Consider the following 17,911-nt stretch of genomic DNA (forward strand, 5'->3'; position numbering starts at 1 on the left):
AATTACTGTTTATCCTCAAACATGCTTCCCGTCATGTACGTGTACATCATCGGGCTGATCCTCGGGTCGTTGTAAGGAAAGACTTGGTTATACTGCCACATATCGCACAAAACACAAACCAACAGTTACACAAACAATATCACTCTGCAACATAAAGGAAGTTCACTGATAACTGGAACTGATAACAAAAACAAGTTTCCAATGTGGGTTTTTCGAATACTTACATTTTGTCTTCTTCGAAAAAATAATCGTCATCGTATTCCTGCATCGTATTATGTCTAATAAATAGTTAATACAATCTTAAATATGTTTCACAAGATACGTGGCTAAACGTCAAAAGGATTTGTCAAACATATTGATTTTTTTCTGTTTGTATTTGCGCGGTAGCCCGTCGGTAAAACAGGGATAGCGTCGACCAATCAGAAGCCAGGATGTCCAAATGGCGGGAAACTGCGTTTAGTTATCGATGCGTTCAAGGTTTTCGGGAAAACTTGTTATTTTAAGAAGATAGAGAGTCTGTGCGGAAAGAGAAGAATTGTAAAATTCCTAGAGTTAGACAAAAAAAAGTCTATAAGGAATTTGATAGCACACGCAGTGCAAGTGTTATTTTAAACGTCAAACTTCTACTTTTTTTTTGTCAAACTTCTACGAAATTATGACTTATAAATAACACTTGCACTGCGTATGCTATCAAAATCTTTGCAGAATTTTCATGGTCTATCTATTTCTATATTCCACGACTCTTCTCTTTCCGCACCCACAGACTCTAAGGCCAAGCGCGCACTACGATTTTTTGTCGTGCGATAATTTTGTCGCAGAAATGCAACATATGTGTTTATATGTCGGTGCGCGCGCATGCGACAAAAAATATGTATTTCAGCGCGATTCTAAAATCGTGTCACAAAAATTTAAATCGCAGTGGGCGCAGGCTCTAACAAGGATGAGAGGAAAGGTATTAAAATAAATTAAATGGGAGCCGGACAGTTGGGTATAGTGCGTCAAGCAAATCTTGTCAGTAGCAATGTAAAGCAAACTAAAGTAGGGCAACACTCAAAGAGTAGTATTGCGCTAAGAAAAGCAGCAATGTACAATGTACATCGAACCAAAACTTTTTTTTCCGCTAAGCGCGCCTTGTCACGTACGTCAATTCAAATTGTCACTCGCGGATTCTGTATTGAAAATGTTTGAAATTGTTATTAATACGTATGGACGGACAATTTAAAAGCGGTGTGTGATGTTGATAAAAATGATTAACTAATTTGAAGATCTCAAAATAAAATTGTAAGTGGACTATGCCGTTAAACAAGAATGTATGAATAAAATCATTGCTTCAGCAGGTAGATGTCATACTGGATTTTCATATTTTATTAGATTTCTCAGTTGGCACTGTAGGCATTGTAGGCACCTTAGCTTTAATTAAGCACATTCTTGTTTAATATATTGGTATTTAATGGTGACACAGCAGAAATATCTCTTGAAATATAATCGATTCAGAATGTAAACATTGTAAACCATTTGTAAACAAACAAGATGATGGCTGTCATTCACGATTTTTTTTTTTTTTAATTTATTATGAGCACTGGCAACTAGGCCATCAGCTCAAACACAAAACAAAAATAATTACAATGCATTGCTTATACCTAAATCTAACTACTAATACACAATACAATATAATATGAATCTAAAAGTTACATTAGACATAAACTTAAAACATAAAACACAAAAAATAATTACAATGCACAGCTTGAACCTAAAATCTAACAACTACTAATCGAACATTGTAATTATTACAAAATACAATGTTATAATATGAATCTAAAAGTTACATTAGATAAACTTTATGGTTATTTCAATCACTTATACTATAAAATATTTACAAACTGCCAATAGTGTGAAGAACAAATTCATAGATTACAGGATATAATTGTTTATATTTCAAAAGACCCTGTACGGAGTTTGGCAGGACTTGCAAACCTGTGTCCGTACACATGGCAGCAAACAATAGCCTTTGTAAATTAAATGCAGGACAATGGAAAAAAATATGATCAAGATCACATACATTAAAATTACAATGTGCACAAACAGCAGACACACTTAGCTCTAATCTAAAGAGATGTGCAGGAAAACGAGCATGACCAATACGTAATCTACACATAGTTGTAATAAATGCCCTTTCTACATATTTTCTTTGGTATTCAAACCACGACTTGGTGCTAGGTGCTGGGACTATTTCAGCTAGCCATTTCCCTTTGACTTCTTTGGATTTAGACCACGAGTTGTTCCACCGTCTAATCATAAGTTCTTTTACAAAAGGCACTAAATCGGACTGAGGTACTTTTAAATGACAAATTTGGATATTTTCTGTGGATTTTGCAAGCTTATCTACAAGTTCGTTACCAAAAATTCCTGAATGTCCCGGAACCCAGCAAAATTCAACAGTAATTTTTCTATACACCGTGAAATTTTAGTGGTTGTTTTCCCGCGGCAGGGCGATTTGCTATCGGTAGTACTATCGAATTATGATAGACAAACATATAAATAAACTGTTTTCCTAAAAAAAAAAATTACAAAAAAATAACCTAAACTCGAACAAGCGAAAAACAATAGTAACACACTAAAACTGCAAGTCGACGACAGTTCCTGATATTGTAAACAGATAAACAAATAAACAAGCACACGTTACTTTTTTAAACTGTGTAACAGGCTAGAGTGCTTTACTGTTCGACAACTGAAATTAAAATTTACTTAGACTGTTCCTTCACGATTAACAGTTGAAATAAAACCTTTTTATTAGTTTGATGATTGCCATTACGTTGTGTCAACTTTGGTAAATCGAATAATTACATCCTCTTCGCTTATTAAACTAATGTGATAACAGATCCTGTCAATGTCATCACTGCTATTTCTAGTAAAATGGATCGACTTTACGAATATTCTAATTTAGAGTACGTCGCGATGGTGCAGCTGTACGCTAGGGCTAACTACGACTCCCACGCCGCCCGGCGACTACGCGGAACCGGACCATTTACAGTCGCTGCGTCTTCGGGGGATTTTAAACCCCCAAGTTCCACACGGACGAACAATTGTCGCCGCAACACAGCGGCTGCTTAACCACGGGCAGTTTCAAACGCCAGGACATGCACAGGGCAGAGGTGTGTATTGAACGTGGCGGATTGCAGTTCGAACAATTATTGCGGTATCGGGAAGTTTAAGTGTTTGTTTAAGTTTTTGATCATTAAAAGCTTGATCTTAACTTGTTATGTTTACTTTTAAGGATCTGCAAACTAACTGCACGTAAAATGTGTGAAGGAAAAATAAATGAAACTACTTTTTAGGTTATTTTGTTTCATTCACTCAAAAGAATTAGGTAGGTACTACTGCAGTGCTACTACTGGTGTTAGGTCACTTTCGAGTTTCGTTCGACACATTTATAAATCTGGCATTTCTTAACATTATTTAAAAAAAAGATTACACATCGACTGTATATCGATAGCAGAATCATTTCGTTGCGGGAAAACAACCACTAAAATTTCACGGTGTATAATAAAGAACTTAAACAACTTCTTAACTTATAAATTAAGTAATTTACAGATGCACTTATACATTTATTTTTAAGTGCTTGTAAAGCGCTCATGGAATCAGATAGAATTAAAAATTTATTCTCAGTTATGTAATTATCATGAATATGTTCTAAAGCGTAAATTATGCCTAATACTTCAGCCGAAAATATTGAAAAATAACTACTACATTCGAAAACTTTTCCTATGTTCAAAAAGGAGTCAAAAAATGCAAAACTGGTCCTATATTTAGTTTTAGAGCCGTCAGTATATAATTTAACAAAATCAGTCTTATCTTCAAGAAACTCCAAAAAGTCATATTTCGATTCAAATTTGACCAGTTCAACAACCACGTCTCGCATAATATCATTGTATTCATGTTCAAAACAGGGAAGCAAATTAGACCAATAGACTATATCTTGAAATTCAAAGTTTAAATAAGTTATAACATCACTTAGAGAAGAAGAATTAGGAAACGGTATTAAATTATAATTTGGTATATTGACATTATTTAAGTATCTATAAGTAACATCGTTATCACGACTAACCAACTTAAGACCATACTTGTCAGTGATATAACATCTGCGTACAAATAAAGGAACAATGCCAGCCTCTATTTCCAGAGAATTAATTGGAGATGACATCATAGCTCCAGTAATAAGTCGTAGCGCCCTATTTTGGATAATATCTAATTTCCTTAAAAGATGGGTATTCGCATCAGCAAAAAACATACAACCATAGTCGAAATGACTTCTAATTGTCGCGATATATATCGTTTTAAGGACCTTTGGGTCTGCTCCCCATTTTACTCCAGTTAATGACTTTAATATGTTTAAACCCAATTCGGCTCTTTTAGAAATTGTATCAATATGAGTTTTCCAAGAAAGATCATAATCAAGAAATAGGCCAACGTATTTGACAAAAGACTGAGCAGAAATAACGTTAGAATTGTATAAAATTTGAGGATAATGTAAGCCATTTTGAGAAAAGAGAATTACAGAAGATTTCGAAACATTAACCTCAAGTTTTAGTGAATTTGTTAATATGTTATGAATATTACGCAGACAACTGTTCATAATAGATTCACCAATTTTTATGTCTTTACAATTTACATATAACACCAAATCATCAGCGTAAAATAAGTGCTTAACAGAAGCCGGAATTTGTTTCATGAAACAAACCAAACTTAGAATGAATATAAGAGGAGATAATACAGAACCTTGAGGAGTACCCTTTGTAGAAACTTTAGAACCTATTAACGAAGATCTAACTTTTAGAGTTAAAGATCGATTATTAAGAAAATTGAATAACCAACGTAAAATATGACCAGGAAACCCTAATAAAGACAAACTTTTAATAAGGTATGAGTGATCTATGTTATCAAACGCCCCTTTAATGTCTAAAAAAACCGCCAAAGTATATTGATTAGACCGAAAATTGTTCTTAACGTCCCCAATTAAACAACTTAAGTTATCTATTGTGCTTTTACCTTTTCGAAAACCGTATTGAGTACTTGGAATAACTTTGCTCTTTTCAGTAAACCACTCTAGTCTATTTTTTAACATGGTTTCAAAAACTTTCGCAAAGCAAGATGTTAAGGAAATAGGCCTATATGACTCAACACAATTAGAATCCTTATAGGGTTTCAATATCGGAACGACATGTTGCGTTTTCCACGTTGGGGGTATACAATTACTTTGCCACAAATCATTAAATATTTTACACAGTATTTCCTTGGCATGAAAAGGTAAGTTTTTAATTACTTTGTAAGAAATTAAATCAGGACCAGGCGAAGTTTCTTTTTTATTTTCTAATGCAGCTAAAAACTCACTAATAGAAAATGGCTTGACAATCCATTGAGCTTCCGGACAGCCACGACTCTCAAAGTACTCATTAAGGTCACAATTTGATATATGATTATTGTCGGAAGCAATTTTGTCTAAAAACGATATCGCATTATCAGGATTTTGAAAAAAAATAGGAGATGAAGAAACAGAATTCAGTTTTGCATGTTTAAATCTACGTATATAATCCCAAATAATTTTACTCGATGTCATGCGATTAAATGAGGAACAAAGATTCAACCAACTCACGCGTTTAATTTCAAATAATGTTCTTTTCTTTAAAGCATCTACTTTTTTGTATATAATGTAATTCTCCATAGAAGGATATTGTTTGTAAGATCTTAAGGCAATTTTAGCTTGTAAAACTACACGGTCACATTCATCATTCCACCACGGGGCAGCTTTTAAGCATTTATTTTTATGATGGTAACTTTTTTTTGTAAATGTCATTAATATGTCATGTAAAATACTCAAATACTTTGTATAGTTTACTAGAGGGTTGTCAACAAATTCAAAAACTTCAAATTTATCATCACATAACTTGTTAAACTTACACCAGTCAATCTTTTTAAAATTTACCTTAGTTAGCGAATTATCATCTTGTTGAGGATTAGATAAGTTATTAGAATAACATGTAGGAGTGGGCGAGTCAAAAACTACATTAATGAGCAAAGGGAAGTGATTACTACTAAGAAGGTCATCAAGAACAGATACCGAACAACTAGAACTAAGAGCTCGAGAAGAGAATACCAAATCCAAAACATTACCTTGTTGGCCAAACGGAGCGAAAGTGGTGATAGTGCCATCATTCAAACAAATTAAATCAGAATTCTCCACAAAAGCATGAAGAGCTTTACCCCTTCCATCATTGACTCTTGAACTCCAAGATGAGTGATGTGCGTTGAAGTCACCTATTATCAGACGATTATTACATACAAATTTTGAACACGAATCTTTCAATGAATCTATAGTAAACTTACCATTCGGAGGTGGAGGAGCATATACACATAACAAATCTAGAGAAAAATTATGAATGTTAATATTGATTAATATATTTTGAAAATGGTACTGTGATAGAGTGTTGACAATACTGAACTTGTATTTGGAACGAATTGCAATTGCAACACCGCCATGCGGATGGTTAGAGTCTCTTCTAATTACACTAAACCCGGGCAATTTAATAATTTTGCTAGGGGTCAGCCAAGTTTCATTAAAAAGTATGATGTCAACACTCTCGTCACAGCTTTGCAAAAAATGTACAAGTTGACCTAGTTTTGGAAATAGACTTCTGGAGTTCCAATGAAGTATTTTTAATTGTGTGATACCCAACCTATCCATAGTTTAAGTACTAAAACTTGTTACAAGCAGCTCTTTAATCATTTGGGACGTTATTGGCATAGGACCGGAGGAAGTATTTTTGACTTCTTTTTTCTTCATTAATTCTAAAATTGTTTTGGTGATTGCATTAAGAACAATATCAGAATTAATAATGTCAGCAATCATAGCACGTCCATGAGGTGTTTTAGCAGGAGTTTTTGGAATCTTACTGTTTAGATTATTACTGCTATTAGGTGTTACAGCTACTGCAGCTGCAGTTGCATAAGAGAATTTGCCATTTATCTTGTTCTTAATTTGTGCATTTTTTTCTGCCTTAACTGGACAGGTATAAGAAACTGCCGAATGGGGTCCATTACAGTTTGAGCACTTGTAGTCCGATGGTGTGGTACATTCCTTGTAAAAATGTCCCGCTGAACAAATGGAACATACTTGAGTGCTTTTGCAAGCTCCGCTGCCATGTCCAAACTTATAACACCTGAAGCACTGAAGCAGGGGTCTGATGTATTCCTGTACTGGCATCCATATATGATCATAGATTACATGGTCAGGTCTAGACGAGGCCATAAATGTAACCAGGACGGTTGGGAGTGGTTTGTATTGCCCATTGTCCTGTTTCTTGGTAAAGCGCTTAACACCAAGAATCATACAACTTGCTTTCAAGTCCTCGAGCAATGTCTCTTCACTTAGATCCACAGGAGCACGAATAATTCCTTGGCACTCTATGCTGTCATATGGGATTGTTGCCTTCCAAGTATTTGCTTGTAGTAGTGGTTTGTTTAGCAAAAATGCATTTGCATCCTTGGCACATCCGAAATAAACTTTGACAAAAAAGTTACCCGCAGCCTTTACATATTGCACCCCAGTAATCTCTTTTAATATTCCATTCACTTTGAGGATGTCCAAGGGGACTTTATGAGTCAGTTCATTTGAAGCAGATTGTAGTAGTACGGGGTACTCTCTTTTAGTCAAATCTTCATATATGGGGTTGTGGTCTTTGAAGAGACCGCGACGACTTCGTATGTATGTCATTTTTTGTTTACATGATGTGACTTCTGTATTGGAAACATCTTTATTTCTCCTTTTTGTTGTAGTTTTGGCGGTGTCTGTTTCCATGGGGGAGGGGCCGCCGCCCGCACCCCCGTGTCCTGGGCTCATTCACTGAATATAAACACAAATTCAATTATTTACAGTTAGTAAGGAAAAAATAACTTGGTTTTGTCAATAAAAAAAGGACTTTAAACACTTTAATTGAAATATTTTCAAAAAATCCGCCTTGTCTTTTCGGTTTCCCGCCCTTTTTTTTTCCAGATTTCACATAAATTCCTGTCATTCACGATCCACATTCCACAGATAAAGCACAGATGACACGCGATTTTCGAATTATTCGAACACAGTGTTGCTAACCCGCGATTTTTCAAATTTGCCGCCGTTTGCTACTGACAAGATTTGCTTGACCCAGTATATCTTTCTTTTTAAGTCATAAAGTAAGTCTTCATCTATAATTGTACATACTTACCTTACAGTTTTGATAAATCCGTATTTTAAGCAAAGTAAGTGTCAACACTTTCAGGTAGCTCTCCTCCAACGTGCAATAAATAAATTTTCACCACACCAGCTCGGAAAGACTTACTTTGCACTTCAAAAACTGATAGCAAAGTTGCATTTTATTCACATGTGAGGCAATGTATTTGATAAACAAATTTTGAGTTGTTTTCTTATGTTTGCTGGTAGGATTGACTTTTAAATGATGATTTTGGATGATAAATATTTAATAACATTCATTTGGATTTGATTTTGTTTGATATTTTACATTTAATAAGTATATGCTTCGGGTTGGTGTGGTGAAAAATTTTGTGTTTCACTCGGAGGCAAATTTTGTTTCACCCTCGTGCTTTTAACCCCTCGCAATGCTCAAGATTCCATTTTTCGAACCACTCGCTACGCTCGTGGTTCAATTTTGGAATCTTTCGCTTGCTCTGGTATCAATATTAGCACGAGCGGTTAAACAACAACTTTGCCCCCTTGTAAAACAAATAACTATATTCAACTCTTATGTACGAGTATGATATTAGGTATCTTTGTTTCCTTTTCACGGCACCATTAGTGTGGGCCACTTGAAAGACTATAATTTCCCAAGCTATTATGCATTATTTTCATATTATAGTATTTATCTTTAATTTCAGTAATACCATCTGTCCTTGTTTTTGTAGCACTGTTCATTCATGCATTGTATGTAAGTAAAAACTCTGCCTTTAAACGGAAATAGTTTAGAACTACATGCCTTGACCCCCTTTTTACCACGTCCGCGCGTTGTGAGAATTAGGTATAAGTTAAATAAATGAATTAAAATGAAATAATTGATTTTGTGTACCTAGGTACCTAGTTAGAAACCGTCTATGCTAACTCTGCACAGACTTTGACTTTGAACCCTTTGAACTGTGTGGATGTCTCTGCAAAATCTGTTCATAGCTATTTTGGTCCGAGCTATTCTAACGAAATGAGAACCCCCTTTTTTGAAGTCGGTATCTAATAAACGAATCAATGTAGCATATTGATACGACGCTAGGCTTAGGTGGTTTGGCAGGTAGGTCCTAGCAAAGCCAAATTGGCTTCGGCCTCGCCGAAAATATTTTTGACTCGCTGTCAAGTACAATATGACGTACCGTAATACCTAATTCTAACATTTCTCATATCATTCGGCCTACGCTCCACTCTCCCACATATTTAGTTTGGTGCGTATTTTGACAAAAAATCCATACCTAAATATCATAACCATTATTCATTAGTGAAATGACGAAATCATTAACCAATAAGTCTCATAACTCATTAGCGTTACTTGTATTCATTCTTAACAAAGCGCTTTTACGTAAACTTCACCTCGAAATTAATATTATTTTGTGACAGACTCAAAACTTTAAAACCATGGCTTGTTGCAACATAGGCTCGCTATGAAAAGGACGTCTTGGTTCGCGGCGCCGTGATATAATAACGCGTTAAGGGTTAAGTAATCGGATTGACTACTTTATATGTAAAGGCCGTATAAAACCCACTTGGTTGGAACAGTCGGTTTTCGCTACGCACGCGATCCGGTTCGACATGAAGAAATTGTTTGTGAGTGTTTTATTGTGATACGTTTTCGTGATTTTCCACCACGTTATTGACATAAAATATCGCACATGGTTTATAGTAATTAATTACTATAATTGCTGATACCTACCAATGAAGTAGATATAATTGTGGTGTCGCTAATAATTAAGTCAACTAATTTAATTCAGGTTTTACCATATTGCCTTTAAGTGTCTGACTTTATAATTGTAAACAATATCCGGTTATTGTGTTGAAACGTGTTTTATACCATTGATTGCACTAGTTACAGTGTGGTTTCGTGTGTGACCAGTGTGACTAGCCCAATCAGTGTTACTTACTTATAGTCTGGCTAACCAATTTTGTCAGTTGAATGAGGCAAATATATAGGCGCCAATAGAGTCGATATCCATTACACATTTTAAATGTCGCGCCTTTTTCTACTGACAAATTAATTTGGTAGACTTTACTCCTTTTTGTTTAAAAATGCTCACTTTTTCAAATGTAGCAGCAAAATGTACCTGCCTGCCTAAAATTGTAGTGTAGTGTATTGTTTCTATAATGGTGTAAATGCATCTGCGGACTCAAGCTGGAAGTTGATGCAACGGTCTTTCCTGTTTCTTAGATTCAAGTTACCAGTTAATTATATTGGGTATACTGATGAGTTCAAAACATACTTACATAGGAATAAAACAACGTTGAATTCTGGTTGATTTCCTTGCTGAACAATATCGCGTGTAGGTAGCAGCTATGTTTTATACGGTAGGCATATTATTTCTAAAACATCGCGTTAATTGTAGCTATTCAAATATTCAGACGGAATGGCCTAATCTACTTGTTATCGGTTAATAATAAGGCGACTGCGATTCAAATTTGTCGTCGGAGTAGGGATTAGGATTCAAAACTTTATAATTATAGATTTGATAGCTCTGCCGGATCCACGACATGAAAAGTATCTAGCCGGGGCAGGTGCATCGATAGGGCAACGCGCATATCCTGTGTCTATAGGGTTCCATCTTGAACAAATTTTTCTTTTCCTCATAATGTGATGAGTAGTTTACGTTGTCAATATCAATTTTCTTAATCGACCTAGCTCTTTGATAAATCGGAGAACATCGATTAGACGAATAGAATTAATAACCTACCTACTTCTTAAAAATTTTGAAGTTACTTAAGAAGTCATCAAATCGTGTTATTCTTGTATACTTGGCCTATATCTATACTGTCTATTGCACTACATTTATACTCGCTCTATTCGGTAGAAGGTCGCATTTTCAGTTAATCGAATGAAAACAAAAGAAACGCTTCCCACACTTAATAAAAACGCCTGCATTTTTTTAATCATAAAATTTTGCTCCACAGATAACAATATATTTCTGCGTGCTATTTTACCGATTGGTCACAGCTCCGGACCCGATCGGTCCCATCCGCGCCTTCATCCAGACGAATCTAATCGGGTTGCCGGTAATCCACAACCGGCAAACGTGGGACTTCGACCCCGACGTAGCGCTGCGACGACGGCGCCAGTTTGTGGAACTGCATGGGGACAAAGGCGAAAGGCTGATAGAACGTTTGGGGCTGGGTATAGACGGGTATGAAGACGAGCGGCTGCTGAAGCAGAGGCTAAGAGATGAGGGACATTTAGGGGGCTTGAATTACTTTTTACCTTGATTTTTATATTCAAGAAATTTAGAGAAATTGTATGATAATTAAATGTTATTTTGTTAATTTAAATAAAAATGTTTATTAATACTTGATTTTGATACTTGCTTACATAGCTTAAACAACCCTGAAGTAGGTACTATATAATAATAATTATATATAATACTTACAAATATACGGTGCAAGTCACTTATATAATTATACTAGTATTAACTACATACTTTGTTACGTTAATAATGTTAAGTACCTATTAACAATTTTCCTGCTCCTTAAGTTCACTTTTGTCCTGCCCCGAGGGGGTCAAATAAATGGGGGGGGGGGGAGGGGGGATATGACCTAGGGGCCATAATATTTGCATACCTATATATATTATCACAGATACAGGGTTGTGTTGTAATGCGATATAGTTTATAGGGATAATCAGAATTTAGGTATACGAGCGCTGGATTTAACTTTCCCACTAATGCCCAAAATGTGGTAATATAGGTATATCGAACAGGAAATTAATATAACACAACAGACATTGAATCTTTGTATTGAACACGACATGAAAACTACACCATCAAGCCATTTTTTACATTTCTATCTCAAAAAAATTAAAATAATTTTATGGTTTAGACTCACGTATTTTTAAGATTAGGTACGAGTAGTCACTCGCGCTTGATTACCTATTTAGAGCTGGGAGGTCATGTTTGGTATCATTTCCTTACAAATTAGCAACGAGGAATTCATTTGTTAATTAATCATTTTACTTTTTCATACAAAAAAAAAGATTTACTTATGCATGAAAAATGAAAATAATATACCTTTAGGGAATAAGCAATAAGCATCTCAACCAGCAACGCCTGAGGCCTGAGACAAAAGTGGTAACACTTACGATAACTCAACCTCGAAGGCCGATAATTGTCTCGACATTTATATTTGATACTTTCGGTGTAAAGGTCACGATATTAAAATTATAAATTCATATGACATTGTCATAGGCGATAATTGCAAGAATTAGCATACCTATGTTCAAAAATTATGCAAGAAATTAAAGTTCTGCAGCGTTTACGTCACACGATACTTGCAAAGGGGTAGATGCGAAGACCACGAAAACATATATAACAGTTTTATAGGGCATGAACTACAGGAGCCGTCAGATTTTTGGCGCGATGAGTAAAGGACGACTCACGTTAGACCGGACCATGTCCGGGCCGGAGCTTCCGGGGCTTACTTTTCTACGACATGACAGGCGATCACGTCATGCTTTCCATAGAAAACGATGCGCCGGAAGCTCCGGGTCGGACACGGCCCGGTCTAACGGTCATCCTTAAATTTGAAGTTTATGCTTCCGATGTAGCCCACAATTTGGCAGAAGCTACTATGCACAAGAAAACGCACAAGAATGGTAGATGCTGGTTGCACTTGCTTTGGCAATGTACATGTTTATGTTTCCGATTCAGGCCACAAGATGGCAGACCCTCCAACGCGCGCAATCGGAAACACATGTGACATTGCCAAAGCAAGTGCTACCATCTACCGTTCTCGTCGGTACGTTTCATTGTGCATAGTAGCTTTGATAGTAGGTGCTGCCATCTTGTGGGCTACATCGGAAAAATAAACGACACATTTACGCCACGCGCCAAATTCTGACGGCTCCTATGCTGCCCCCTATAGTTCATGCACCAGTGCCTGTACAAGGTATAAATTGCTTATAGCACAAACGCCATCTAGTTAATCCTTTCTAACTTTTTACAGACTGCGCCATCTATTGTGAAGTGGCAAAACTGCTCCGTAGGGATGTGGACAGAGATGTAGAGAGAGAATATTATTGCAGCGCCTCCGTAGTTTATTTATATCAATTATATTCTAGCAATTTAGATATGTTTAAGAGTTAGAATGTAACCATGTACTCCTAGTAGCCAAAATGGCAAAAGAGAACCCTACCCTATTGCCTATAGGTAGGTTTGTTACAACCGTCCTTTCATTCATAAGTCACTTAGAAATGAATTTGGCAAAGTAAACAATAATAATAAATAATCAGCCTATATACGTCACACTGCTGGGCACAGGCTTCCTCTCATTCACGCTGGCCCAATGCGGATTGGGGACTTCACATATAGCTTTGAATTTCTTCGCAGATATAATGCAGGTTTCCTCACGATGTTTTCCTTCACCGAAAAGCTAGTGGTAAATAAATAACAAATTATGTTCCGTACATAAGTTCAGAAAAATTCAAAAGGATTCGAACCCGCGACCTCCGGATTGAATGCAATACAATGCAAATGTTGGTAGGTTGACTTTTAAATACCTAATGATTTTGAATAAGGTACTATGATCATCATCGGCAACATTGAGAGCCTGTGGCCCTCTGTCGTTGCAGCATTTTCCATTTAGCCTATTTTGGGCTATCGTTTTCCCTTCGTGGTCACCATTCCTTCATTTTACCAGCACCACTCAATTTTTTTTTAAATATCATTAATTAAATCTACATAATTAAAATTAAAGTCAATAAAAACAAACGGACCTAATACGTACAATAGGTACGGTGATTTTGTACAATTTTTTTTTCGTATAGTAATGCTAAAGCACTATGATGGATATAGGTAATGCTTCTTTAATTCTGGAGGGCAGTTCAACGACAACTTCTAAGCGAGCGAGAGAAAGTACATAATATTATTTCAAAGTATTCCCAAGTATTTAAAAGGTTAGTTGATAAGTAATTAAAACTATTAATTCGATATCATTCGTTTATTATTTCTTATGAATTACAATATTATCTCGAGACTGACAACATTCATTGAAAAAAGTATCAACTAATGACAAAATTATATTATAGTAATAAAAGGTATCATAAAATATGACGATTAGGATTAAGCTTTATTCTAAGCGAGTTATATTTGGAATTAAACATATATAAATATTTAATAGATTTTATAAATCGGTGTGAAATGATAAGTAAATCAAAGATTCAAAATAATGGTTGTTGCTTTTCAATTCGAACCTCCGAGAAAATTATCATTCTAATAGTGTTACTTATTAATACGGTTAATAAATTCAAATATCGAGTCGTGTTACTAAACAATGTAAGGTCTCATATTGGGAAGCAGTTTTCACGTAAAATTAAGTTGGAACCAAATAATGAACTGCAGCGCTATTATCCATCCAGCAAGCCTATTATGGATTGCTTTATCCACATTTATCCACGTGATAAAACAACTGTCACTTTTTAACTCTGCGGGATAGAAAGAGACGGACACCGTTTTATCACGCTGTCACGTAGACAAATACGACCATTATATCCGTACAGATACCCAAGGTGATCAATTGCGACTGTCAATCTTGTCAATTAAAATATGAAACGCCCAAAAACATTGACTTATCGATCGAACTTAATAAGTTTGGAAGACTATGAAGATACTAAATTTGGGTTTCGCTTGTTTTTAGATTTTTCTGTTTCTGTTTCTGTTTTTCTGTTGGACTGCGAGCTTTTGGCTTATAATGTTAGTGCTTAGGAAACATTCCAATGATAAAAAACAACTAATCAAACTAGGTACATACAAACGATAAATGCATACAAAATTGCTTAACCTACTTAGATATGTTGTGACTGTTTCTCTTAAAAATTAGCCATTAGTTATAATACCTACCCTACACTTTTCTAAGTAACATTGCAAATATTTTTGAAGAATGCGAAATTATTTCACTAAAATAAGGCACCTCATGTTTTTGGTTCTGAATTTTATATTTTTTATCAACTAGATATTAAACATATAAACCGGAGGTCATTTCAAATCAATTTAATTATTTATTTATTCACATAGAGTTGGCGACAGCTTAATCAACATGTCATCTTTTCGTCGTGTTTTTTTTTAAACGTAAACGTTTCATAAAAAAAGTTAATGTCTTTTATACTGTTAATTAAAAGGCATCGCCAGCCGTTTTACAAACCTGTTGCCTGTATTATAAGCAATATCCGTTTGAATGAAGTACGTATAGGTACATTACAAGTAAGGAGGCTTATTCAAATTGTAATAACAGGTTATGAATTTGATCTCGATTTGTTATGATGTCACTGTTAAAAGTGACATTTCTTCAACCAGAAATTCAGTTAGAGCAAATTCATAACCTGTTACAATTCAGAGTATCGCCATTTTGTACTGGCCAGATAGTAAAAATAACTAGAACTAACGTTTCGGCATTTTTATTTCATATTTATTAGTGTAAGGACAATAATTTGGGCGTATAATTAATTCGATTATCAATAAACATCAAGCATGGGTACAACTTTGCTTATGTTACAAATACAAGGGTACGTCAAAGTTCAAACATCAATTCTTCTTTATATTCTGGTGCATTAGCAAATGAAAAGAAACAGGTTTTCTTACCCTAACTTACCAACTAGGGAAAATTATACCGTAATATGGCATTAAATCATAAATAACAATATTAATTATCCATAAAGAGATCATACACACGTTCTACAAAGCTGTTGACCGAGTATGGTCTTTGAAAATGTAAGGACCATGTGAAATAACGTTGTAACTGAAGTTTTTTCAGCATTGTTATAGTAGAAGTCAGAGCTAAGGGCTACAAATTTAAATATAATATATGACTGATTAATGTAAACTTTTAGAAGTGTTTTAGAATATACATATATTGATGAAAACATTGGCAGGGTGTTAATGGACTTTTTACCTGTCGATGATGTCATCGTATGAGTATTTAACGAAACCGTAACAATTCTGTACTAATACATATTTTCAGCTTCTATAAACTTTTACTTTGTCATAATATAATGGACTATATTTAACAAAGATTAAATGTATCGAGGGATTACTTCGCACCAACTCGTGTGAAGTAAAAATCGTTCGTTCGTTTAAATAATAAAAATGAATGAATTGATAAGAAGAAACTAGTTTTTGATGTTTAGTGTAAGGTAAACGTTCCAGTGTTCGACATGTTAATACCCATTAGATGCCACGCTGTCATCTTCATGACATGTGTTGGGACAGAGACGAGCAATCGGACGTCTATCTTAGTATCAATCTGATCAAACGAGAGTAAAGTATGTTCCATAAAAAATGTTGAAGTTATAAACGTCTAATCGGGTTTTTGAAAAGACCCAACAACTAAGTTCGATTACCATATTAGATTTTTAGTATTTTAACGATAATTTACGTTAGACAACCTATAGGTTCCTATAAGAAATATATCGTTATCAAAAGGTACGAAAACTTTTAACAAAGTTGTGTACTCTGCTAAGTAGGGGCTCGGTTTCAAGGGGAACATACAAGGTTAAAATACTATGTGACGGTGATAGCTCAAGTCATAGATAAAGAAATTAATAAGACGCGTAAATTAGTGCAAAATATTGTAGCTGAAAAGTTTACATCTGAAGTATGCGTTATCTGGTAACTAGATTGTCAAAAGTTAGCGCTTGACAACCCAGTAACTGTACAATATACAGTCAAAGAATTTAATTTCCGTACCATTTCGTACCTTGTCCCAGTGACAATCAGAGTGAAAGTCGCTAATATTGACCTCATACTGTTGTCACTCAAGTCAAGGGGGAGGCCTATGTTCAGCAGTGGACGTCTTATGGCTGAGATGATGATGATGATGATGACTGTTGTCACTGTGATAAAGTATGAAATGGTACCGCAATTATATTCTTTGACCGTACGGGGTCATACAGTGCCATCTACTTCAGCTGTAAAATCGTCCTTGGTCTATGCTAAAGTGTTGGCTGCAGGCGCACTTCAGTCCGGAGACACTTGTCTCGTTCATCTTCGAAGATCTTCACCATTGCACCCTGTAATAAGTAAAAGAGTATATTTAATATTCTTAATTATTGAAGAGGCTATAATAATTGAAGAGGGTCGATATTAGTCTTGCTTACCCTATAGATTTGTGTAATAAAATGAATAAATAATAAAAATAATAATTGTTTGTATACAAAAGGGGACGAACAATTTCCTAGGTGACGTATGTATCGTACAGGACTATATTAAATACATCAAAGTGTTCATTCAAGCGTGATTTAGCTATAATTGTCAAACAAGATATGAAGGACAGGTATAATATATTATAGTTAAACAAATAATTAAAGTAGAAGATATACATAATCAAGAAATTACCGTAAGTGGAAGACTTAGAGAAAACTCTACTCTGATTTTACATAATTTGTGCCGACAGAGTTAAGTTTTCTCATTCCAACTATTGGTAAATTGTTAACGTATTTTATTATAGTTCGACTTACAATTAATATCAAAATTATACTACCAATTCAATTCAGTTTCAACAGGTAAAATTCAAATTGGTAAAATATTTAAAAATAATCTTTTGGCCCCATCGTGGCTTGCGCAAGCGTTCGGAAACGGGCGTTTCGCCGCGCGCGTTGGTTCAACGACCCATTTCGAACATGCCTTATTTTAAATTGAC

The 17,911-nt window shown here is 35.1% G+C and overlaps 4 protein-coding genes across 4 annotated transcripts in view; 1 reads left to right on the forward strand and 3 right to left on the reverse strand.

Moving 5' to 3' along the window:
• Positions 1 to 1,744: 1,744 nt before the first annotated feature.
• LOC134679639 (uncharacterized) lies at positions 1,745 to 4,369 on the reverse strand. The gene is made up of 2 exons (XM_063538588.1): positions 3,546 to 4,369; positions 1,745 to 2,456 (listed from the first exon to the last, which is right to left on the reverse strand). Exons 1-2 carry the CDS (start codon positions 4,286 to 4,288, stop codon positions 1,874 to 1,876), a joined length of 1,326 nt encoding a protein of 441 aa, XP_063394658.1. The 5' UTR covers positions 4,289 to 4,369; the 3' UTR covers positions 1,745 to 1,873.
• A 1,832-nt stretch (positions 4,370 to 6,201) lies between these two features.
• Positions 6,202 to 7,948, reverse strand: LOC134676114 (uncharacterized). The gene has a single exon (XM_063534399.1). It carries the CDS (start codon positions 7,892 to 7,894, stop codon positions 6,743 to 6,745), a length of 1,152 nt encoding a protein of 383 aa, XP_063390469.1. The 5' UTR covers positions 7,895 to 7,948; the 3' UTR covers positions 6,202 to 6,742.
• A 1,719-nt stretch (positions 7,949 to 9,667) lies between these two features.
• On the forward strand, positions 9,668 to 11,580 carry LOC134679640 (uncharacterized). Its single transcript, XM_063538589.1, has 2 exons — positions 9,668 to 9,850; positions 11,186 to 11,580. Exons 1-2 carry the CDS (start codon positions 9,836 to 9,838, stop codon positions 11,492 to 11,494), a joined length of 324 nt encoding a protein of 107 aa, XP_063394659.1. The 5' UTR covers positions 9,668 to 9,835; the 3' UTR covers positions 11,495 to 11,580.
• A 2,623-nt stretch (positions 11,581 to 14,203) lies between these two features.
• The window catches only part of LOC134676354 (uncharacterized), a 60,350-nt gene continuing 56,642 nt past the window's right edge, over positions 14,204 to 17,911 (reverse strand). The window contains exon 4 of the mRNA XM_063534715.1: positions 14,204 to 17,282. The gene's annotated coding sequence lies outside the window, so the exon portion shown is untranslated. The remainder of the gene's footprint in view (positions 17,283 to 17,911) is intronic.

The sequence above is a fragment of the Cydia fagiglandana genome, chromosome 2, assembly GCF_963556715.1.
Source record: "Cydia fagiglandana chromosome 2, ilCydFagi1.1, whole genome shotgun sequence".
NCBI classification, from domain to species: Eukaryota; Metazoa; Arthropoda; class Insecta; order Lepidoptera; family Tortricidae; genus Cydia; species Cydia fagiglandana.